This window comes from Ornithodoros turicata, chromosome 3, assembly GCF_037126465.1.
Source record: "Ornithodoros turicata isolate Travis chromosome 3, ASM3712646v1, whole genome shotgun sequence".
NCBI lineage: Eukaryota > Metazoa > Arthropoda > Arachnida > Ixodida > Argasidae > Ornithodoros > Ornithodoros turicata.
Window position 1 is genome coordinate 24,794,384 of NC_088203.1, and position 24,233 is coordinate 24,818,616.

General features: G+C 45.7%; 1 protein-coding gene across 3 annotated transcripts in view; it reads right to left on the reverse strand.

Moving 5' to 3' along the window:
- Nucleotides 1–1,192: 1,192 nt before the first annotated feature.
- The window catches only part of LOC135390066 (leucine-rich repeat neuronal protein 1-like), a 174,340-nt gene continuing 151,299 nt past the window's right edge, over nucleotides 1,193–24,233 (reverse strand). Inside the window, exons 1-2 of one of the 3 annotated variants that reach the window (XM_064620077.1) lie at nucleotides 9,862–9,905; nucleotides 1,193–5,798 (exon numbers count right to left, since the gene is read on the reverse strand). In XM_064620077.1, the coding sequence (XP_064476147.1) occupies nucleotides 3,519–5,630 (2,112 nt within the window). In that variant the 5' untranslated portion in view covers nucleotides 5,631–5,798; nucleotides 9,862–9,905 and the 3' untranslated portion in view covers nucleotides 1,193–3,518. Of the gene's footprint in view, nucleotides 5,799–9,405; nucleotides 9,448–9,861; nucleotides 9,906–24,233 lie in introns of those variants that run through there. The other 2 variants (XM_064620078.1, XM_064620076.1) reach the window with 2 other exon arrangements.

Consider the following 24,233-nt stretch of genomic DNA (forward strand, 5'->3'; position numbering starts at 1 on the left):
TCTCTACAAGCTTCCTTAGCTCGGCTGGATGGCAGACCATTTGATGTTGTTAAGGTTCTGGACCCTTGGACACCCGACCATCAGTTCCACGCCATACAGGCGTTTGTGCGATTTTGCGCATACTCCAAGTTGGTGGACACAGTGTGATTGACAATGTGTGTGGACAGTGTGTGTGAGTGTCTTTGTAAGTCATTGGTTTTATTGTAGATAGCCTTTTGTGTTTTCCTAAGTGATCTGGAGTAGCCGGCTCTCGTAATGAGTGCCTATTTTTCCTTTTTTTTTTCTTTCTTTTCTTATCCACTTCACTCAACTCCACTCGTTTTTGCAGTTCAACCCAGGCCAGGCAGTCATCCTCTCGAAGAAAGTATGCAGCTGCAAGTTGACTAATTCCCTAAAATTTGTTCATTAACTCGTTAATTAGTGGATATCGGGCAATAGCAGAGTGAGAAACTATCCTCGTTTAAAGCCATTCCACGTTTAACAAATCTGGAAACATGCACGTGCATTAAAATATCCATTCCCAAATTTTGATATGCAAATGAGTCGAAACCGAAACCGCGGCGACTGGGAACGCTGGGAGTACAGCGTTCGTTTCACGTCGGAGGGCGACGTGATTTGAAGCGATGGAGGTGATTGGAGTAGCTGCCGATCTGCTGGCGAAATAAACCGCTTTCCGGCCCATATAAGACTCCGTCGGCGTTGATGATGCGCTCTTGAGACTCCAATTTTTTCGGTTTCGGCTCAATTGCATACCAAAATGTAGCGATGCATATTTCACGGCACAAGCTTTTTTCTGGATGTATAAAAGATGGAATGGTTTCAAACGAGAACTGTCTCCTGTTCTGCTATTTCGCTTTTGCAGAAAATTCCCAAATTAAATTAATGGGTTCTAGGTAATTAGTAATCTTCTAGTTACATACTCTCTTCCAGAGGATGTCCGCATAACAGTATAACTCAACTGCAAAAACGACATCTGTGCTGCCCTCATAGCTTTTTTCATGTAAAGGATAAAAATAAACGCCCTGTATAATGATGGAGCGTAGTGGGGAGTTGAGACGTTGAACAGGCTTTGGTTTAGTTGTTTTGGGTCGCATCGAATCTGCAACCGTTTAGACTTTTCAAGATTGACGCAGACGTCGTTTCCATCAACCTCCCGCCTGAGATAAAACAATACAGCACAAATCGCTATCTTGTCTCATGTAGTTTATTTATTTCAACAGTATTATTAGCGATGTCGGTCCATATGTATAGCACTTGTTGCGACCGTAACTGTTGCAATGATAACATGCGACGTAATTTACACAGATCATGAAGCAGATATGAAGAACAGTAACGAGATATGTACAAAGAATTGTCTAACCTCTAACAAGCGCCCAGCGGTAGTGAATCAACAGCGCCAACGGAATTATATCCGTGTCATGTCGCCTGTCCGTTCCTACATACCCATTGTTAATGGCTGGTAATGTACTAGAGAGTACAAAACTTGTACGCACATGTCAAACCATAACCTGCAATCAGATTGTTGAAACATGTGCTGGTTTGCACGCAAGCAACACTTCCTGACGCGGCAGTAAACGCGGCAGTTAATTGTAGTAACAGAGACAAAGAGTTACCCGCCCTGTTTCTTTGATGTTTGAAGTACAAGTACTTTCGCGATTAAGTCAGATCTCCCCAAGCTCAGGTAACGTATCTGAACGAATTAAAATACGAAACTCAAGCGAATTTATTCATTCTTCTTTCATAAAGAATTTAATGTCCCGTTGCCCCAGGAATCGACCTTTGCCGGGTCTGTCAGTAACCAACACGCGCTTGAAATTGTAACGGAGCTATGCAAAGGGCGAAGCCCGAATCGCAGACTGGCAGCAAGAACAAAAAAGAATAGGGTCGTCACTGACACGTCATGTTTAGCAGGAAGATGCTTTGCAACATGCGTTCTCTGGATATCATATGTCTTCATCCCCATTCATCATCACCAGTGTATTTGTTGTTGTTGTTTCTGGTTTCGCGGACCTGTCTCGATTCACTGTAGTAGGCAACCCAGCGGATAATGTAACCTTCTGTCCTATACCTGCGAGACGACATACCCTGGAGTAAGGTGTGCATCAAGATATGATAATTTGATCCAGCGGGATTCGCTAATAACCCAAACCAAGTAAACTGGATCAATTTGGTTGAGTTGGTTGATGCGGCATTTCTGTATCGAAAAGAATATCGGAACGCTCCTTAAGCATTGAGACGTACACCACGAGACAGCATACACGCTTGCAGACACAAGCAGTCGTCTCCGTTAGGCAACTGATTGCAAAGGCTCTGGTACAAACAAAGTCTGGATATTGAATGTCATTGCACGCAATTGCATTACTCACATTTTTCGATTAAGTTGTCGATTTCACTTGCGTCACAGTACGGGATCGCTCAGGCAGCTATGCTGGAAAGCACGCGAAGCATGTTGGTACATAAGCAAGACTGACACCCGTTGTATAGAGTCTGTTACAAGAGCGCCCATTCCCTATCACGAACCGTTTACTTGCAAAAAGTGCGCCATTTACTATGAAGTTACTTGCAAAAAAGTGTGCATTTTCGCCTTGTCTACGCCGTTGTCATAATAATACTAATATGGGCCGTGGAAGGTATTTACAAAACTCTCCGAAAAATGTGTCCCTCATCAAAGAAACGGCCATGGGGAACAATGTGTTCGTGGTTGGTGTGAGACGGCACTCTGTAGCGTGGTGATCGAATGGCAGAAGCTACATGAACTGCATAGCTGGTTGTCTTGCACAGCCAGATGGTTCCTAGCGGCCTCATCTCGCAGATCGATGATGGACATGACGGATGACTGGCGTCTCGCAGGAACATCCATGATGGACCTAACGCGCACAATATGCTTAAATGTACACTTTTGCGTCCGGAACCAATGATCTACTATTCCAAAACTGGGATTTCACCACATCTTTCCTATTACGGTGTCCAAGCCGTCGGTGAGCCTATCATAGCGAAACACACTGTTTGTGATGTCATGCCAGAAACAACAAAACAGTCATCAGTAACTCACGAGGTTGTTGAAACATAGGATGTTGAAAACTTCAACAGACCTCTAACAAACACGGAAGCATGAGCCAATGGCACAGCTTGCTTCGTGATCTTTCCTTCAATCCCAAAAGCAGTCAGATATAACACAATGACACAATTATTTCAGAAATCTGCGAGACCTGAAGAAAAAACATATGGCTATTTTTTGGACAAACGCTACTCTCACTATGTCCCCTTCAGGTTAAATATACTTACGGAAAGAAATGTACTTTCCATAGGCTCTCCCTAATTTCTATTATCCCTTTCTCAAACCATTTGCACGTCTTGACTCACAGTGTAGTCTGCACTTCTCTGACCCACAGCACCCCACCCCATTACCCCTGTTATAGCTGCCGATATGCGCGTAAAGTTCAATATTCAACAGAGTCATCAAAGACAATGTAGTCTTGGCAAGAAGCGTACAATGAACTCCCTTCGCATTCCAACCCCTAAGATCCTACGTTCGCCATGAGAGGGCTGTACAAGCTCTCCAAAGGTATCTGTGACGTATTGCTCACAAGCGATTTCTCCGGAGTCTCGTACTGCCGGTGCCTGTACCTCCTCGCCGCTACGGTGGCCACGCACAGGACGACGATCATCGCACACACAATGCCCAGCACGACTGCGACCGCCACATTGCTCGTGTAGTGAATGCTCTCGAGCATAAAGTTCGCGTCTCTCGTGCGCACCCGCGTGCACGATATCTGCACGTGCGAACCACCTTCCTCGTCCCGCACGGCAATGCAGAACACGTATCTGCTTTCTGGTAGAAGATTGTTGATGGTGTACGATCTATAATACCTACTCACAGTCACAGATTCGAAACGAGGTGGTTGGCTCTTTGACGATATCTTTGCGTCGCTGTCTTCGTCAAGTCTGTATTGTATCTCGTACTGTGGAAAGTTGTTTCTCGCGGTACCGTTCCACACAACCGTGACAGACGTTGATAGTACTCCCTGTGGAAATATCTGAATATCGATGTTTTCTACTATGAGATCGACGATCTTTGTGACTTCACCGTAGGGGTTTTCCGCTATACACGTGTACGGCCCTACATCTACAGGCTTCAGGTGAAAGATCGTAAGGCTACCGGAGTTTCTGAACTGAACATGAACGTTGTTCGATGATTCGTTGAGTACAGATCCGCTGGGAAGGATCCAGTGGATCTTAGGGGGCGGTACACCGAGGGCGTAACACTGAAACACCTGAGCATCACCGATCTGACGTTGCACAGTGCTGTTCACCGCACCGATTAGGCACGGCGCGCACTCCAGAGGAAGTTCGTCGAGGGAAACGTTACGGAGGGGCCGACCCTCCAGGAGCGCCGGTTTATGGCAAGTCAGGTCATCAGGCTGTACAAATTGAACGGACGTGTTTGACAGGGCTGACACTGCTTCCACTATCCAGCGCGTATTGCAGTCGCACAGGAGAGGATTGCCGTGCAGAGTCAGTTGCAGAGGGTTAGGCATGTTCGTTGCGAATGCTTCGCTCAAGGCAGAGATGTTATTGTTGTGAAGGTACAGCTGGCGGAGGGACGGGACGTTTATAAATGTGGCAGCATCTACGTACTGAAGCCGCGGGTTGTCGTGAAGTCTCAAGACCTGCAGACGTGGCAGGTCTTTAAAGGCACCGCGCTCAACGACCGTGAGTTCTGGTGAATGGTCAAGCGTTAACTGTACAACCTGAAGGCGAGCGAAGTTCCCAGATCGGAAACCTGTGAAGAGGTTATTTCCCATCTGCAGGCTTCGGAGGTTTTTCAGTTTCTGAAGCGCAATGGCGGGAACACGGATAAGATGATTACTGTCCAGATGCAAGGAGCTCAAGTTCTCCAGGCCACCGAAAGCTTGATCGCTGACACCACGTATTCGATTATGAGACAATGACAAGTGTCGCAGACGGTAGAGCAACACAAACACACGAGGATAAACGTACGAGATTTGATTGTGTGATAGTGACAAGCTCTCCAAGCTAATCAAATCTTGAAACCACTCTGGGTATATGGAAGGTAAGTGGTTATGATCCACAGCTAACACTCGCAAATGATGCATGCTGTCGAAGACGTGTTCTTCGATAAACTTTATCTGCACGCCGTTCATGAGCAGTGTCTCCAGCCTGATGACTCCACGAAACACACCATTGAAGAGAGTCTTGAACTCGTTTCGCGAGAGATCGAGGTAACGTAACCGAGTGATGTTGTGAAATATGATGCCTCTTCCAAGCTGCTTGATGTGATTTCGCGACAGATCAAGCTCTACGAGATTTCGCAACGATGGAATCTGGTTGTGAAGGTCAATCAGCTCATTGCTGTTTAGGAGAAGCGACTCGGCGTCCAGAGGGATTCCCATAGGGATGGTCCGCAAGTCACGGCCCGAACAGTTCACTGTCCTCAGCATCAGGCCGAGGTTTGGCGAAGGGATACGGTCGCACCGGCAGACGAGGGGACACTGAACGTCCCAAGAGGTGTCATTGAATGCTGATGTCAGCGCGGCAGCCACAGCGAGGCATAATAGTTGCTGAAGCATAGTTGAGGCAGTTTGGCGGCGTATCAAGTTTCTTTCCATTGGACGGCGAGTGATAATCCCAAATGTTAACGACGCGTTCAAGTGAAGGCTCCTGAGGGCAACGGCTGCACGGCGTGCCAGGGGCGGCCGATCCTTGCGTGCTCCTGGGACGACTTCCTCGGCTGGTTTAGCAGGACCATGTTCGTTGTAGTTAATGCAGGTGGTTACCTGTGAGATTGAAAATAATGATGTGTTACAATACGACCTGTGCTTGCACACTGAGGTAGAAGGATATCATTCTGAATGGCATCTGGCTGCGGGTAGTGTTATGTGGGGAAGTTATGCTTTGACGGTGTGTAGGATCCGAAAGAAACTGTGCATAAGCTCTACACTCTAAGAAAAGAGGGTGTAAAAAGGTGGTAACTTTTGTAGTTACCACCTAGGTCAACATAGCGTCTGACAAAGGTTGTAAAAGGGTGGTAAAAGCTATTATCATGTATACAAATTGCTACAAAAAGGCGTACGCTCCCCTCGCTCGAATCAGAAGCGGTAACCCTATAATTTGTAGGCAGCAGGTAGAACTTTTAGGCACAACATATGCGACAACTATCACCTCCTCAAGGTGTAACTGCAAACCTTTTCCACCCTCTCCATCCTTTTTCTAAGAGCGTAATGTGATTGCAAGCCATACGGCAATCGCAACACTGTGTACGATACAGTTCTGTAGAATTGGAGCTGCTCTCGATCAACCGCATCTCGATCTCGCCACGACACTAGGAGTGACTCGTAACTGTATATCGAGACCAGACCATGCTTCCCGTTCCCGAGCATCAGTCCAACCCTTTTGTTGTGCGTCTGTATGATGTCTATTGTCCTGGACGGTATGTCGAGGCCTTCCAACGGGACGACAGAGAATTCCGTAAGGTATACTAAGTAACACATACGCATTTTAGTTGCATAAGTTGTCTACTACTCGGAGCCAAAGAAAGCAGTTATGCGAACACTGAACACGACTCAATTTACTTTGCAAAACATGTAGCAAACTGTGGTACCAACTGCTTTAAACTACTGCTGACACTCATTTCTTACAGCACTCAAGTCGCTATAGTTCTACAACGTTTGTGCGCATGAAGGATAGACTTCGAATCTTCATACTCCGAGGATATTGCAACCTTGCACTTTATGCGAAAAGTTAAATACAGCACCTTGCCATTACGCTTTTAACCGCCACAAACCTAATGGAAGCATATTCCTGCTCACAAAACTGTGTTACCACTTTCCTCAAGAAGAAAATTTTAATCTCTTCGGTAATACTCTGGCGGATCGTTATATCAATCTTTTCTAGACTTCCTCCGGATCGCTATATATATGCGATGGTAACAGCTTGCTAAATTTGGGGCTCAGTTCAAATATTCCCTCTATACGCCAGTCGATATAAGAAAGTATGGTCTTTTACATTGAGCACTTAAGGCGGAAAGAGAAGCGATCAATGGCCAACGTATTCCGATGGTTGACACGGTTTGATTCTCTCCGCACACCGTCTCGTCCTTCTTGTACGAATAGTTTTTCTCTGGTTTAATGACTTTGGTCTTTCTCGTCTTCTGCGGAGCTTCTTCCTTATGACTGGGAGATCGCGTCTTAGTAAGAAGAAAATCGATGTGTCTGAGAAGACGAGTCGCTCTTCGGGACTGGAAACGTAATTGCTCAATAGAAATGAGGAAACCGACAAAGCCAGACGCTAGGGTGGTGAGACATGGTGTTACGTCATGGTGGGCCGTTGCGCTCGCTCCAGCAATGCAACGCGTGCGGTTTACGTAAAGTCATTCCTATATTACTATGAGACATATCACAAGTGCACTCTACGATTTCGCAACATTCGAACAGCAGAAGAGCACTCTTGTAAGTCGTGGTGCGGCCGGGGATTCCGTCTTGCTGTTCTGGGTTTCACCACACCTTTATTTATTTAATATGCTTATGGTCATACCTCAAGGGCCCATGGGCTATTACATGAGTACATGTATTTACACAAGAAACATGGTTTTCGTCAGACTTATTCATGTACCACTCAACTTACTGAATTCCATCATGATCTCGTCTCCTCTTTTGACAAAGGTGTACAAACAGGCGTTGTTTTTGTAGATTTTCGGAAGGCATTTGATATGGTTCCACACGCCTTTACACAAACTTTCCTTCCTTGGCATAGATAGGGATGTTTTACAGTGGCTTGCCGATTACATAAGTAACAAGGTTCAACGTGTAGTAGTCGAAGGTAAAGCATCATCGGCAAGTTGCGTGCGGTCTGGTGTCCCACAGGGATCAGTTCTGAGACCTCTCTTATTTCTTATTTTTATTAATGATATAACACAGTCAATCAACTCCAAAATTAGGCTGTTTGCAGACGATTGCGTTTTATATAAAGACATTTTAAATCTTTGAGATGCTCAACGTCTCCAGGCAGATGTAAGTCGAATCGTTTCTTGGTGTGACAAATGGGGCATGAGCTTAAATACTAGCAAATGTAAGGTTATGCATGTTACTAGAAAATCTAGTGTAATCAAGTTTTCTTATAAGCTTCATTCTTTATATTTAGATACAGTTTCTGAGTACAAATATTTTGGTGTTTTGCTTTAGCAGCGACCTTAGATTACCACGTAAATTACGTTTCTGCGAAAGCAATAAGAACACTCAATTTTATTTTTCGCAACATTAGACAGGCTGGTTTAAAAGCTAAAACCGATGCATATATTACTATGATGCGGCCAATCTTAGAATATGGGTGTACGGTTTGGGACATGCAACGAAATGTTACTAATTCAAAGTCTTGACGGGGTTCAAAATATTGCGGCTTGCCTGATGTTTAGTTGTATGGGATCTATTGTTAGTGTAAGCGACTTAATGTCAAGGCTAGAATGGGAAGACTTAACAAACCGAAGAAGGAAACTTAGATTGGAATTTTTAGGAAATATCGTAAATGATAAGACGGGCATAAGGAAGGAAAGATATCTGAAACCCCCTCTGTATAATTCTCCAAGATCCGGTCACTACAAGAAAATCCAGCTATATACGTGCAGAACAGATGTTTTTCTTTACTCGTTTTTCCCGAAAACGATAGGTGAGTGGAATCGTCTTGAGTGCTGACCGGAGAGGTCGGTTTGCTGTGTTCGCATAGTGTTGTGCAGGTGTTTGTGCTTACCGATGTCAATATTGTTACTTTCTTGATTTGTTGGTTATTGTACTCCGCTACTGTAATGCCGTAAGGTGGTGTAGCGTATACGCATAAAAAAAAAAGAAAAGAAAACTAGACATGAAGATAATTTTCGAGGACATCCCCACATGATACGTAGTCTAATGGTGACCAACGTCTGGGGAAGAGAATTCCAATCAATTACCGTTCGTGAGAAAAAGGAATATATGTACTGCTGCGTCCTTCCAGAAAGGCAATATACCCGGACACATCCCCCCTTTTTTTTCTTTATCAAATCACCGTCGTCGTCCAGAAAGGTGCTTGGTTTTCATCATTATTATTCATCAAGTACTTTTAGGTATTAGATTGTACGACGGGAGAGGAACCAAGTTGGTAAGTGCGGGAGGGTGTCGTTTTAGTCGTAAAAAAGTAACATGCGAACATTTAGATCAATTGAGAGAAAGGAGCCATTTAGAACACCAGAAGTATGTATACACTATCCAGATTGTTTTGGAGAGCAAAGGAATCGGCGTGAGAAGAAATGAGCGAGAGAACACAGTCACCGGCAATAACAGTTGAGGAGATGTTAACCGGCATGTTGTTAATGAGTATCAGCACACTTAAAACAGAACTTCACCACATCTTACATACACATGGCACGGTGAAGGCCCATCATCGCACAGAATGATACCTTTATCACTCCCGACTTGTGTAAAGCGCTGTGCGTACGCCCCTTTTGGAACTGTATAAGTGTTCAAAAAAGGCGTAAGCCTCCCGGTTTTAGCCAACCAGGGACCAGAATGATATCATTCCGGATGGTGATTAGCTAAGACCATCCTATGTGGTGAAGTTCTGTTTTTAGAGTGTTGATATTCATCAACAAAATGCCATTTCACATCTCCTCAACTGTTATTGCTGATGACTGTGTAAAGTCGGCCCAGGGCGCACATCCCCCCCCCCCGAGCGTTAGTCGTGGCGTTAGTCGTGACGTTAGCCACCCCTGAGAGGCTGACCCGGGGTGGTTCCGTGTCCGACCCGCCGTAACCCCGAAGAACACGAACACAGTAATTAACAAAGAGACATAACGTTTATTTCCTTACGACATACGGAATAACTCGACTGCTCCGCTGCTGCCTCCAGACTAGCCTCTGCCTCCCTCGCTTCCTTCGTCTTAAATGCGTACTGCCTGCTTCGGGTGAGCTGATAACACAGGTGCCGGTGCCGCCACGCCCCCATGAATCACGACACTTGCGTGACATGCGATAAGCGTTCCGACAGGGTGATGGCGTCCCACACAATGTCGAGCTCGTTCACAAGCAGCAGCAGCAGCAGCACCACCACCACATGTTTCAGCACGCTTTCCTGAAATCAGGCCACAAAGCAGGGACGGCAACGGTTCATTCATTCGGTGCAACGGCTGGTCTTCAGCGCGCTTCGTGGTGAAGTTCTCCTTTAAGAGTGCAGAATGCCCACATTACCCATCCTGAATAAAGTTACGTAAGCCCTTTCGATCATCGAATACAAAGAACAGCGAGCATAAGAGAGATGCACTTCTTTTAAACTTTATAGTGCCGTCACGTCTGACGCGAAAATTTTCAGCATTCGCATTACGCTTTACTTCCGAGGCAACTGACGCAAAGCACGCATAACCCTCATCGCCTTTCCTCCGACATCGTATTCATACTCTCAATTTCTTTTCATTACCCTGCACATACGTTACATTCCTAAACATTACGAGCCTCTCCCAAAAAACCAGCTCACATATAACGGCACATTAAAGCGAAAGTACGCGCACTTTCGCTTTCGACGAAGGAAAGAAGAAAGACGCATTCTTCTCTGCGAGAAACAATTCCCAGCTACGCGTCCAAATGGCCGTAACGGTCTAAGACCTCTTCGCTGCCATACGCTCGTAACAGCGCCTTCTTTAGAACAGTAAACGCGAAATGAGAAAATTTTTCTTCACGATACTTCTACACTACAAGACTCGTATTTGAAGAAGCGACAAGAATTATTGCGCTGAAGATGGACTTTATCGGTGGACATTACCCAGAAAAACGGCGCCGTTTTCGTCGTATCGGGGCACGACGCCCGCTAAGACAAAAAAAGAAAAAAGTGCGGTATTTCGCCCAATATTGCTACTTTTGTTATTGCGTTTGCCTTTGTATGCTTTTCCACTTTGTATGCTTTCGTAGCCCGTTCACGGCGTTCTGAGTATTCGCGGATTCCTGGGTGCTCATGCGTTTTGCGCTGCGAACGGTCCCCTGCTTTTTCGTGAAGCTTCGAGGCTACTGCTGGGCGATTTACTATATTTTGGGGAATAAATTTCCGTCGAGAAACACGCGTGTCGATTTTTGTTTCGTTTCACGAAGGGACACTACAGTGCAGAAATTTGGCCAAGCGAAACGACAGATGCAGTTATCTTGACAGCAATTCGCTCCAAGATCGAACGGTGTCAGCGCGCTGTGGAGAAACAGTGAACTACCATAGTGTGGACGCGTCGTCTGCTTTTACATGTTTATTCCGCGTTCAGTGCAGTAGGTGGAGCATTGGGGAACCGAACAGTATCGTACCACCGCGGCACAAGTGATCTTCCGGTGAATATGCACAAGAATTACGGAAAACAGCCCTCAACTCCGAACATCGGTCGACGTGTTATCCACACTAGAAAGGTGACAGTGTCGCCCCTTATATGTCGATCTCGCAGCGAATGCAAAAGGAACTGGAATCACACGTCTCGTCGCCGGTGATTCAAGCGCGAAGGAAACCGCAAGTTGCGCTGTCCTTCTTCTCTTCTTCTCGAGAGGCCCGACACAGCAGTTCGGAGAGTGTGTCCAATCGTCGCCGGAATTCGTTTGCGGAGTAGACCAATGGGGAGGCTGCCCCGTATTGTCACGGCCCTTGAGAATGAGAGAATAGCATCTTGTGGTTTCCTTCTCTCTTAAAGGGATTGTGAAACCATTTCTAAACTTTTGAAGAAATAACGTTGTAAATATTAATTTATGTGAACTGAACATGCACATCAAGACGCTCTGTATCTGCGATCCCGCGTTACGAAGCTATTGCACACCGAAGGTACCGCTCTTTGCGAGCTCCTCCGTCGCTCTCAACTCGTCACCTCCTCCCCGTTTTCGAAATGACGTTTCATTGTGGCGAAAGGAAGTGCATATACTTTTCAGTTTCCATGACGACATAAGCGGTTGTAAGAGGGGGCCCGCAACTGGAGAAACACCCTCGATATGGTGACCTTCCGCTACTTCCAACACCGCCTAGACAGAGAAAGCCTGCTTACTCGTCGATGTGACGTAACAACTAAGAATCAGCCAATCAGGGTCGTGTTTTCAACGGCCGTAATTAGTCACGGACGTGCTTTCAGCGGCCGTAGCCATGGATACGAACCACCGTCGTCTGCGAGTAGTGATTGAACATCCCCGCGTACTAGATGGCAAAACTTTAAAATAAAGCGCAAAACGGTACGATATATTTCTCAAGACTGATTTTCGGAAAGTTTGTTGTACTTTTCGTCTACAGATTCAGGTCCGCAAGTTCCAAGTTAGCTGCAATCATTTGCGAGTTCCTGAATCAGGGGAACGGCGATTCGCAGTAAGAGACTAATTCTGACATTATATGTCCACGTAGCGAAGGAGGGAGAGGATGCAATAAGCAGGCCCTCTGTATCTAGGTGGCGTTGGTACTTCGGACAACTCAGCAAAACTCAGTCTCTAAAACGTCACTTCCCGTTTGTCTACCGACCTTTCTCACCGCTGTTCGGTGCCACCGTCGGCGGTGATTTGAATAAATCGTAGTTTTAAAACACCAAGAGTAGAAAAAAAAACCCCGGTGAAATGGAGGCTGTGGGACTTTGACGAGACGTGTCGAACCCATGGAATACAGCGTACAAAACGGAGCCATGTAGTAGGTTGGTTGTGGTTTCTCAAGCCTTCTAAACCCAGCGGACGAATCCCGTTATTTTGGTATTGCTGTCAATGAGACGGCACCTGTCAGTTTTTGCGCAAATCCCTTTAATACGCGTGTACGTAAGGCCTTCCCGGTCGTAATATTTCCCGTGGAGGAGGGTGCTTTAAGCAGTTCTATACTGAGGTTGTGTTTTATCGTGCTGGGGTTATGACGGTTGTACTCCGTTTACGAATGTCGAAAGGGAAGCGATGTGGGCCTCTCTCATAAAAAGAAACGTGGACACGAAACGTGCATAGCTGTAGATCGAAATTTATGCGTGGCTGGACATAAAAGGTTTATGTACGGCATTCCGCCTAGCTATAACATTGGAAGCTAGCGAACTCTGGCGGCGAGTCGTAAAAGGTTAGAAGTCCGAAAAAAAAAAAAAAAACACTGGGCAAAAATAACATACCGGATTCCCTCTTCCTATGAAGGTTCCCAATGTTTCGGCGCATATGTTTTCCAAAAGTTATGCCCCGAATATAGCTCCAGTGAATATTCGAAGTTCGCGCTCAGGCAGACTTGTACGTGGCGTGGGTAGATGTAAGATTCCTTCAGACACCACCCACTCAAATATTGCCTACCTGCGCACTGTTGACGATGGCCCACAAAAGCGGTCTGGTATATGGCAGCAGTTGAGGCTCACTCTTTTTGTGACTCATCTAATCAGTCAACAAAAGAAAAAAACACATATCTAAGACACAGTATTTGAATTGCTTCTATTGGTATTACATATCTTTCTTCTTATTTTTTTACTACAGGTATAACTACTGTATCTCAACCTTTTTTTCTGTATTTTTTACTAAGTACAATAATTAATTTTTTTCGTATGTTTGTTCGATCAACTTTTTACCGATGACCTTTCCAATCGTTTGATCGACCTATACGGTGCTCGTGCATTTATTATTTTGCCTTCTGGTACTGCGCTCTGATCTCCAACTTGAGTATCTAAAACTTGAGTATTAACTCGTGTAACCTAGAGATCTCGAAAGAGTATTCTTTTGGAGGGCTAGTCCCAATGGTCTCTACATTTGAAGAATCGGCGACTCATGTTGTGGAATACTCAGGACTTGCATCAAGATCGCAAAGAAACGGAGATAAGTTTTGCTCTACAAAGTTAGAAACACGACTCACAGCTGGGGCACGACCCAAACACAAAGCGCATTACGAAAATGATTACGAGTATCCTGTACCACATTCGTGTGTAGATGGAAACGATATCATTCGAGATGATGGTTGGCTAGGAGCGTGCTATGGGGTGAAGTTCACCTTTAAGAGCGCTTTCAGACATATATCGGAACAGTTCCCTTAGAAGTCGGCCCAGGACGCGCATTCCCCCTGGGCGTAAGTCGTGACGTTGCCCACCTCTGTGAAGTCGACAACGGCGAGCCCTTTCACCATCACCACCACCCACCTCATTTTAAAGAGTGTAGTCCTTCCAAAACGCTTTTGAAGACGCTGTACCTTGCCCGGGCAACAGTTTTTTGATGGTTTGAAAAAGTTAAAAAATTTAAAAAGAGGTGGAACATCTCTCGAAGATGAAGAACGGAGTTGGAGGCCTGCGACAGCTGTGACAAAAGAAATCATTCACCATGAGGAGATTATGCTGAAAGAAGACCTCCGGTCTACATACACGGAGTTGGAGTCACACCTTGGGGTCAGTTCGCCGAGCATTTTTGAGCGGTATTACTTGCGGTACTGCTCCATGGAAAGATTTTTCTGAATCTTCATTATCACCTACAGTCTTAAAAATGAACTACACCGCATAGCACGCTCCTAGCCAACCATTATCTCGAATTATATCGTTATCTGCCCTGATTTGTTGAAAACGGGAGGCGTACGCCTTTTTTTGTGACAATTATGAACAGCAAAAGTGTCACAAAAAAGGCGTACGCCTCCCGTTCTCAACAAATCAGGGCAGATAACGATATCATTCGAGATAATGGTTGGCTAGGAGCGTGCTATGTGGTGAAGTTCATGTTTAAGAGTACACTCTTAAAAATGAACTTCACCACATAGCACGCTCCAAGCCAACCATCATCTCGAGTGACATCGTTCTCTCACATGATTTGTGGAAAACGGGGGGCGTACGCCTTTTTGTGACAATTAACATTTCTGCATAAGTGTCACAAAAAGGCGTACGCCTCCCGTTTTCAATAAATCAAGGAAGGGAACCATATCACCCGGGATGATGGTTGGCTAGGAGCGTGCTATGTGGTGAAGTTCATTTTTAAGAGTGTAGGAGTGGAGAGGAGCTAGGTGTGAGGAACATTGCAGCGCACTGGGTCCCCCACAACTTGACACCTGAACAAAAGCTGACTGGGGTAGATTGGTGCCATCGAAGGATCGTTAGATTCGACAACGGCAACTCCCGGCGAATTTTTGACATTGTCACTGGTGACGAATCGTGGGTCTACCAGTTCGATCCAGAAACACGAAGGCAATCCAAGGTGTGGGTCTTCAGTGAAGAACAGCAGCCCGTGAACGTGAAGCAGCAGCGGGGAAAGAGGATGGTTGCCACGACCTTCACGTGCAGCGGCCATTTGGCGACTGCCCCCCTCCCCCTTGTAGAACAAAGAACAGTAACTGCCAGCGACTCTTTGCCTGCCTCAAGTGTTCGCAGCTCTGCATGAACCAAGACCACGAACGGGATTGAGGGGAATCGTGCTGCACCATGGCAATGCGTCCTCTCACACAGCGACCGCGACGGTCGCATTTCTCGAAGAAGGCGGCGTCCGCCTCCTGGTCCATCCAGCTTACAGTCCCGCCTTGGCCCCCCGCTACCTTTTCAAAAAAAAATTAAGCAAAATCGAAGGGGCACTCGTTTTTTCCAAGCGCAGAAGCAGCTGTTGCTGCTTTTGAGAGGAACGTTCTCGAGCTGTCCCAAAACGACTGGTTACTTCCTTCACTGGTTCCGGATGCTCTCCCTCTGTATTGAGCTCGAGGGAGAGCACTTTGACAAGATTTCGACAATGATATAATTTTCTGATATTTCTTTTTGGTTAGTCTCAAAACTTTCCTAGTGCCGTACTATAATCCTTCTGCCCGCACTATTCGCCTCCTCATAACGTGTACTGGACCCATGTTGCCTGTAACTCTTACTTGAGGCACGCGAAAAGCAGATTTTTCGAGCCACCCACACTGCTTACTGTGTTGCTGGTATCGGTATTACGATACGTTCTATTCATACTTTAACTCATGCACCAGACGTGTTATTTAGGTCGTGGTTGTATTCTACCAAAATTGTAATGTGCAGAGCCAGCTCTCTTAATTCCGCTTCAGCCCCACTTGAGAACTAAGATTGCTTTCTGTACGTAGTAAATGTACAATGCAGTTTAATGCAGTTTAATGCAGCTAAAAAAGACGGCAGCATAGAGAGAGAGAGAGAAATTTCCGCCCTCAATGACGTCATTGCAGTGCTATTCTATTTCCGGCTTTGAGAAACTTTTTCTGCAATTTATTTCATCCGTAAAACCCTTTGTCATCCTCGGTTGCATTTTATGAGGCATATTAATGCTCCAGGACGAACATTCACGCTTAACGGATGCTTCGCACTACGGCGGTGCGCGCGCCGTTAATCTCATGACGCGCGCGTGCATCGCTTTATGTGGACTGCATCGTAACAAATAAAAGTAATGGCATAAATACACGTCTACATTACGGCGCGTCAGTGCCGCGCATAAACGTCATTATAGATGGCAGTAAAAGTGACTTCTGGAAGCCGTTGGTTGCGAAAATGGCGCGTTTTAATGTCCGATGGCTGCGAAGAAAAAGCGTTTGTTCCTCGATAAAATCCGGAGCTGTTTCCGCCGCCAGGCTTAACGCAGCCACAACGAATAGATTTCTCTTTCTAAAGGTTTCACGCATGAGATTGGTCTGTCCACTCGACTGGTTCAGTGATGTGCACCTTTCCCACTGTTGGAACTGAAGTTGTGAGGCTCCCACATACCCTCACTTTATGACCATTTTGCTCAGGAAACATTCCTTATGCAAGTAAATTTTCCTTGTTATGACAGTTCACGTATTAAACAATGGCAGAAATTTTGTTGCACGAATAGCGGGGCGAACACCTGTATTCTATCCTAGATATTAGGACCGCCGTAGGTTGAACGAGTGCTACTCCTGACACTGTGATTTCGGATGAATCATGTCAGAAGATGTACGCCAGGCTTCAGAATGACTCGTGCTGCTCTTTCTGGCACCGGCAAATATCCTTGAAGGAGCTGAGCAGAGATCCCTGGTCACACCTGCAGAAGTTGTACGGGCAGTTACGTCGGTCATACTTGGAACGAAGTGCAAGCTGAGAGAGCTGACTACCGGAATCACGAAGAGAGTAAGCGTCCGATTTCGGGGGATACAGCCCTCTTTAGTGGCGCATCGCTCGACTCAGGATCTCAGACTTTGCCCTGACTCCGCTACTACAGGCCCCAAAGACATAGTGAGGCGACCAAGGCATTTCTTTGGTTCTTGCGGGTCTGTGGCCGTCTGGGTGAACTGTGACCAATTCCGTTTTCTTTCTTACTGAGAATACGAAGGCAAAAAAAAAAAAAAAAAGGCGATGTCAAGTTGCCGGTGGTTAGTAAATCAAGGAATCCTACCGTTTTATATCACTCTTTGATTAACTGGGAATAGTAAGCCGCCATAGTGCAGGCGAACCTTCCCTCGTTTTTCGTTTCATAATATTTTCCCCCTTCTACCTATCAAGAACTCGCCGAGTGGGCCAAGAGGGAACTTTCCTTAGAGACAGAAAAATATAATGTGTCCGCAGTGCTTAACGATTCAGAGAAGTGGCCAGGAGTTCCTTTTGACGAATTGATCAATGTTGGTAGAAGAACAGCAAAGTATTGAACCTAACATTCATTGCCGGTATGCCATTCCCTTTAAAAAAAGTCTTATGGACAATCATAAAACACACTGTTCCTTCACTGCTCGCTGCTGAAGTCACCATGACTTGCAAAGGTGTTACGTTTCCCTGAGGAACGTAAACAGCGGAGCTGAGTAGTTTGGAGATTGATTCCTCAACGATACCGACAGGAAGAATGTTTGTCCCAGTGAATGAAGAAACACCACACATGTGTACTCTCCTCCGCTACTGCAATGGAGGCCGGTCAAGCACTGCAGTCAAGCTCTGCAGGTTTTTGAGCGACAGATAGTCATGGTTAATATGTTTGTCACTGGCCATGCAATCATAGGATCGTTGGAAACAGTATAGATTGAAGATGTAACCAAGCAGGCAGTTTTTTCCGTTTGCCTCCACAAATAAACCGTAAGGTGTTCTTCAGCGATACCTCTTCTTTGTGCAGCCAAAAAATAGAAAATAGTACATGATTGTGTTACGCACAAGGTTTTCTTTAACGCACATCTTATGCTGTCCGCTAATACGAGGATTCGTTTGATGGCCATTGTCCACGGGAACTGTCGTGGTCATATTCACGAGCTGCTCTCTGTCTCGTGCAACAACAACAAATACATTAACGATAATGAATGGGGAAATTCGCCACATAAAGTGCGGCCTTGGCTGCCCATAGCGAACTTAACAATCGACGTCTTCGCCAGCATAATACATGACATGTGTATGCGTATATGACACTTCGCCGTTCTTCGGAATGAAACCCCACTTGTCTCTCAACGGTGAGAGCGCAATCTTGGCCAATTTAAGCCTTCGCTGCAACATCGTATAGAAACCCTTCTTGAAGTAAGCTGAAGCTTAACTTCTTAAAGGGCTCTAAAATAAATAAAGAGAAGAAGTTCTCGTCGCGGAGTTGAAGATACCGTTACGTTAACATGAACAGAAAAGGAAAGCTAGTCATTCGTTACGGCGTTCGTAATTTATGATTGATAGGAAACAAAACGCAATTTACGCTTTTCCTCCTCCTCTTCTTGAAGGCCGACAACGCAGTGGGCGCTCTCATTGGTCTCCGCAAACGATTAGTCCAATCGTCGCAGGAGGTTGTTTGACGAGACCAATCCGAAGCCTCTCCGCATTGTCGTGCTTTTCGAGAAGCAGAGCGAGATCGAAAGGGTGCAAATAATTGCACCCTATAGTGCGTTTTTAAGTGTCAGTCCCAGAAACGAAAGGAAACGTGTAAATTCAACGTCACAATCCAATTATAAGTAAGTGGCTGCAAAGTTAAGCGAACTATTTTGCACGTAGACAGCCCGTGGCTAAGTCACTAAGACAGCTCGTGAAATGTTTGTTAAGCATTTGTTTGGGTCCGAACTCTGGAGAGGAACAACAACAACAGACAAATCGTGATATATCAGGTGTAAAGAGAGGAAGGGATATTTACAAGTGCTTAAAAACATTGCTCGACTCATAAAGCAGCCTATCAGGAGCGAAATGCGATATACCTTCACCTCGTAAGTCAATTTACCAAAACGCTTTGAAAACTAAGCCCTCTACTGAGCGGAGGGACGTCGTCGTGGCCTAACCTGCCGCCGTGAAATAGCGCACCTCGCAGCCGTGGGAGTGCCCTCCTGATGGTTACGTCGGGTCCTGCCGCGACACAGAGTGAAGTCAACGCACTCATCCTCTTACAGTATCCAGGAAAGAGAGAAGGGGACCCTGTAGTGTGAGCAGATCATAGAACTTCCTTGCACGCACTCTCTCCTTCATTGCAAGTCACGCCTTCTGCAGAAAGAGAACAAGGTTTCTTGCTTTAGTGGAACGTTAAGCATAAGAACCACCCTGGTAGAGGATGTCCGATAGCGTGCCAGAGCTGGTAGTAAGGGGGATGGCCTTCTCGCGCACAATGGTATACTCGGCAGACTCGCAGGATGTGCTCTAATAACAGATGGTGGTGGTGGTGGTGGTGATGGCGAAAGGGCTTGCCGTTGTCGGCCTCACGTATGTGGGCAACGTCACGACTGACGCCCTGGGGAAATACGCGTCCTGGGCCGACTTCTAGGGGAACTGTGCCGACATATATCTGAAAGCGTCTGAGGAAAACCCAGGGAAAACCCCAGACAGCACAGCCGGCACCGGGATTCGAACCCTCTAAGAACAGAACTTCACCACATAGCACGCTCCTAGCCAATCATCATCCCGAGTGACATCATTCTTTCACCTTATTTGCCGAAAACAGGGGATGTACGCCATTTCTGTGGAATTATGCAGTTGTTGATAATTGGCGTACAAAAATGGCGCACGTCCCCCGTTTTCATCAAATCAAGGAAGTGAACTTTGTCATTCGGGATGGTAGTTGACTAGCAGCGTGCTATGCGGTGAAGCTCTGTTTTTCTGGTGTAGGATTACGCCATGCAGCTATTGAGAAAGAGAAGCTGGAGGTGCCTGTGAAAAACAAAGAATGTCACCCTTTTTGCCCTTCCTCGACGGACGCATTATAATATGTACGATCCCCCACACACACACGCACACACACTTCTCACGCGTTTCTAACATCTGGGACTCGAGTTTCTCTAGGGATTTTACAGCAACGTACATCTGAAAGAGTCCCATACCTGAAAAAGACACTTTAAAGAAACAAACAAACTTATGCTTCAACTACCCTTAAAGGAGGTAAGAACTCCTATCTGCAGGCATTTAGTTACGGGTCTAGTAGGTGAAATATTGTTCTTCTGCGCTTCGTAATTCAATTTAAAATGCATTTTTCCATACCTCTATCCAGACACCTATATCCATTGTTGCGTCATCTGAAGAGTGTAGCACTAGCACCCAATCAGACTCCAACGCGGAGGTACACATAACGATTTGCTCTACACTCTTAAAAATGAACTTCACCACATAGCACGGCGATTTTCACTTCTTGGCTGTGCCGCTTTTTGTATAGATGGATCCGATAGGTTAGTATCTTCGCTACATATACGACGCTCCTATCCAACCATCGTTCCCTAACGACAACGTTCTCGCCAGAGCGGTACACGTTAAAAAGTAATTTATTACAATTACAGTTACTACTGCGCGAAAAGTAATTCTTTACCGTCACAAAGTGCTTCATCGAAGATGTAATACGTTACCGATTAAAAATGTAACGCGTTACTTTTCCCGTTACTTTTAAATTGTGGACCATAGCAAAGCCAACAAGCCTGCAGTGAATGTAACCATGCAGATCTTGTTGCAAATCCTAATATGCGACACCAACATACCTGGTAAGTGAAATTCACAAATACATTTGAAAGCAACATACAAAACGCATGCACGGGTTTATTACAGATTTATGTACACATTTAAACCAACATCGAAACACCCGCGTCGAAACATCCGCTTCGTTGTGTTACTATAGTTATGTTCAGCCGGCACAAGTTATCAATACAGTCACCTATTTTACCAGTAGGTCGCGGTATCAGGGATTATCATATTACTGTGGCGTGCATGGAACACGTGTGGACTAGAGACGGTCGTCACAGTGACCTCTGCGTCATTGCTAAAGTCGAACTCGTGGTGGAACAGAAGAACAGATTGGCTTGCCGAAAAGGGTCGCCATTGCTGACAGAAGGTCAAAAAAGTAATCGATTACTCAGTAATTGATTACCGAAAATTGTAATCAGATTTCTTGGAAAATTACTTGCTCACAAAATTAATTGCTTACGTTAAAAAATTACTAAAAAAGTAATTGATTACTAGTAACGCAATTACTAGTAACGCGTTACGTACAACTCTGGTTCTCGCCCATGATTTGTTGATAACGAGAGGTGGAGCCTATTACGGCTACAAAATGGGCTCCGCCTTCCGTTTTCAACAGATCAGGGACGAGAACGTTGTCATTCGGGATGATGGTTGGCTAGGAGCGTGCTATATGCGGCGAAGATACTAACCTATCAGATCCATCTATACAAAAAGCGACACAGCCAACAAGTGAAAATCGCCGTTGGGAGCCGACACAGTCGGCAGGCTAGCGTGGTAGAGTTCATAGCTCCTTTAACAAACCCCTACAATTCCTTTCAAAACGGACGCATTCAGAAACGGATCGCGGCTTTGAAAATGCAACCTTCACACGCTATTCTGCTCTCGGCTGTCTCCATGTTGGCACCGTCCTCCTTTACGCACTAAAGGAAGGAAAAGACGCGTCACTGCTCTGTGAACATAGATGTACTCCGTCCAAGAAAAAGTAAAAAATACGGAAAGAAAACGCGCTTCCATCCATTTCGTTCTTTTTTTTTTTTTTTTTTTTTGCGAGCTTACTCACTGCACATACTCCAAACACTATTAACTTCGCCACTGTTTATTTTTATTTTTCTCCTCGTGAAAGACATTTAAAAAAAAAAAAGTAAAGTAAACGACAGACACTTTAGGGGGCGAAGCAGGGCGGGTCTAAAGCAGTTTCGTTTTCAACGAAATCGGATTATGTGAACCAGAGAAACGGTTACAGAGCAGCTCAAACGGGAGTTATATCCTCGTACTTCACGATAAATAAAATAGATGCGCGAAAGGGGTAATCTGAGCATGTATGAAGTCCTCCTCTTTGCCTCTTGCTTCGGAGCTTTCGGGTGAAAGCCTCGTATTCCCCAACACTGTATTGCCGGGCTTTAAGCACTTCATCTCGTCTTGAATGTACGGCTGCGTTAGACAAGTCTAGAAACTCCGCGATGTGTACTTGTACAAAAAGAAAAAAAGTTGGAGATGGTTATGTCTCGCGACACCGGGTATTTTGAAAAGTATAAGTACGTATACGTTCTCCAGAGGGGGGGTTAACGTTCCTATTTCCTCCTCAGCCCTAGCCCTAGAACGCGGCATTTAAGACGAGATATTCCGCCAGGATTTCCAAGAGGGGGATTTTCGACTGACGCATATCAGGTTAGTTCACCGTGGCTCCCGTAGAGTGCGCAGTTTCTCATACAGCAACGTGGTTGCGAAACGCGTGACGCGGAAGGGAAGGGCTCTTACCATTACTCTAAAAGCAGAGCTTCACCGCATAGCTCGCTCCTAGCCAACCGTTATACCGAATGACAACGTTCTCTCCCTTAATTTGATGAAAGCGGGTGGGGGGGGGGGGCGTACGCTATCGTTGTAGCAATTATGAACTACATAATGCCACAAGAATGGCGTACGCTCCCCGTTTTGAGCAAGTCAGGGGCGAGAATGATGTCACTCTGTATGACGGTTTGCTGGAAGCGTGCTGTGCGGTGAATTTCATTTTCAAGTGCGCATGTTGCAATGAAAGCCGAAGGGGGCTCTACACTCTAAAAACAGAACTTCACCGCATAGCACGCAGTGCGCCAACCATTGCCACGGCTGATAGGGTTATCGCTTCTGATTCGAAGAGAGAGGGGGCGTTCACTTTTTTGTGGCAATTTGGATTGATGAAAATTGCCACAAAAAGGCGTACGCCACCCTCTGTCTTCCAATCACAAGCGACAACCCTATCATTCGTGGCAATGGTTGACGCACAGCGTGTTATGCGGTGAAGTTCTGTTTTTAGAGGGTAAAGTGCAGAAATTTCTTCTCGCGGTGTGAAAAATGCCGTTACTTTGACACAAACTACGCGTGATTCACCCGTTGCGTTGTTCGTGAGTCGTGTTTAGTGCCGCGGGTTTTTCTCTCGTTTGCAGTGCATTGCGCTGCCCCGTCACATGATAAATTGAATGGCATTCGCACCAAATGTCATTCGTTTGTTTTCCATCGAACTACACGAAGAAACAGAATGTCATTTGCAAATGATGTCACTGCCGATTTTTAAGCACCAGGGCCGAACATGTGAAGCTAATTACAGGTACATTCGTTATATTTTTATTTAGTTTTCTCGAAACTGGCGAAACATTAGATTAATTCACAAAATCGTTGCGTTTTGGACGAAACCCAGTTGGCTAAGTAATACCCTAGTCAGACGGCAAACCTACACTCTTAAAAATGAACTTCACCGCATAGCACGCTCCTAGCCAACCATCATCTCGAATGATATCGTTATCTGTCCTGATTTGCTGAAAACGGGAGGCGTACGCCTATTTTGTGACAATTATGAACAGCATAAGAGTAACAAAAAAGGCGTACGCCTCCCGTTTTCAACAAATCAGGACAGATAACGATATCATTCGAGATGATGGTTGGCTAGGAGCGTGCTATGCGGTGAAGTTCATTTTTAAGAGTGTAGCTAAGTCAGTTAGCGGAACGGCGGTTACTTCACCTGTTGTCCAACCATCATTTCGAATGACATCGTCCTCTGCCCTGGCCTGATGAAAATGGGATGCGTACACCTTTTTTTTTGTGACAATTCTGCAGTTCATAATTGCCATAAAAAAAAAAGGTGTACGCCTCCCATTACACATCATCCATTACACATCGTCCTCTGCCCTGATTTGTTGAAAATGGGAGGCGTACACCTTTTTTGTGACAATTATGCAGTTCATAATTGCCACAAAAAAGGTGTATGCCTCGCATTTTCAACAAATGAAGGCAGAGAACGATATCGTTCGAAATGATGGTTGGACAACAGGTGAAGTAACCGCCGTTCCGCTAACGGTCTTACATTTGCCGTCTGACTAGGGTCCCAGGCAGCACAACCCCTCGGGAGAAGAATGGGAACGCAATCGGGGCTTCGGCTCCTGAACGGGCGATAGTGCCCGACTGG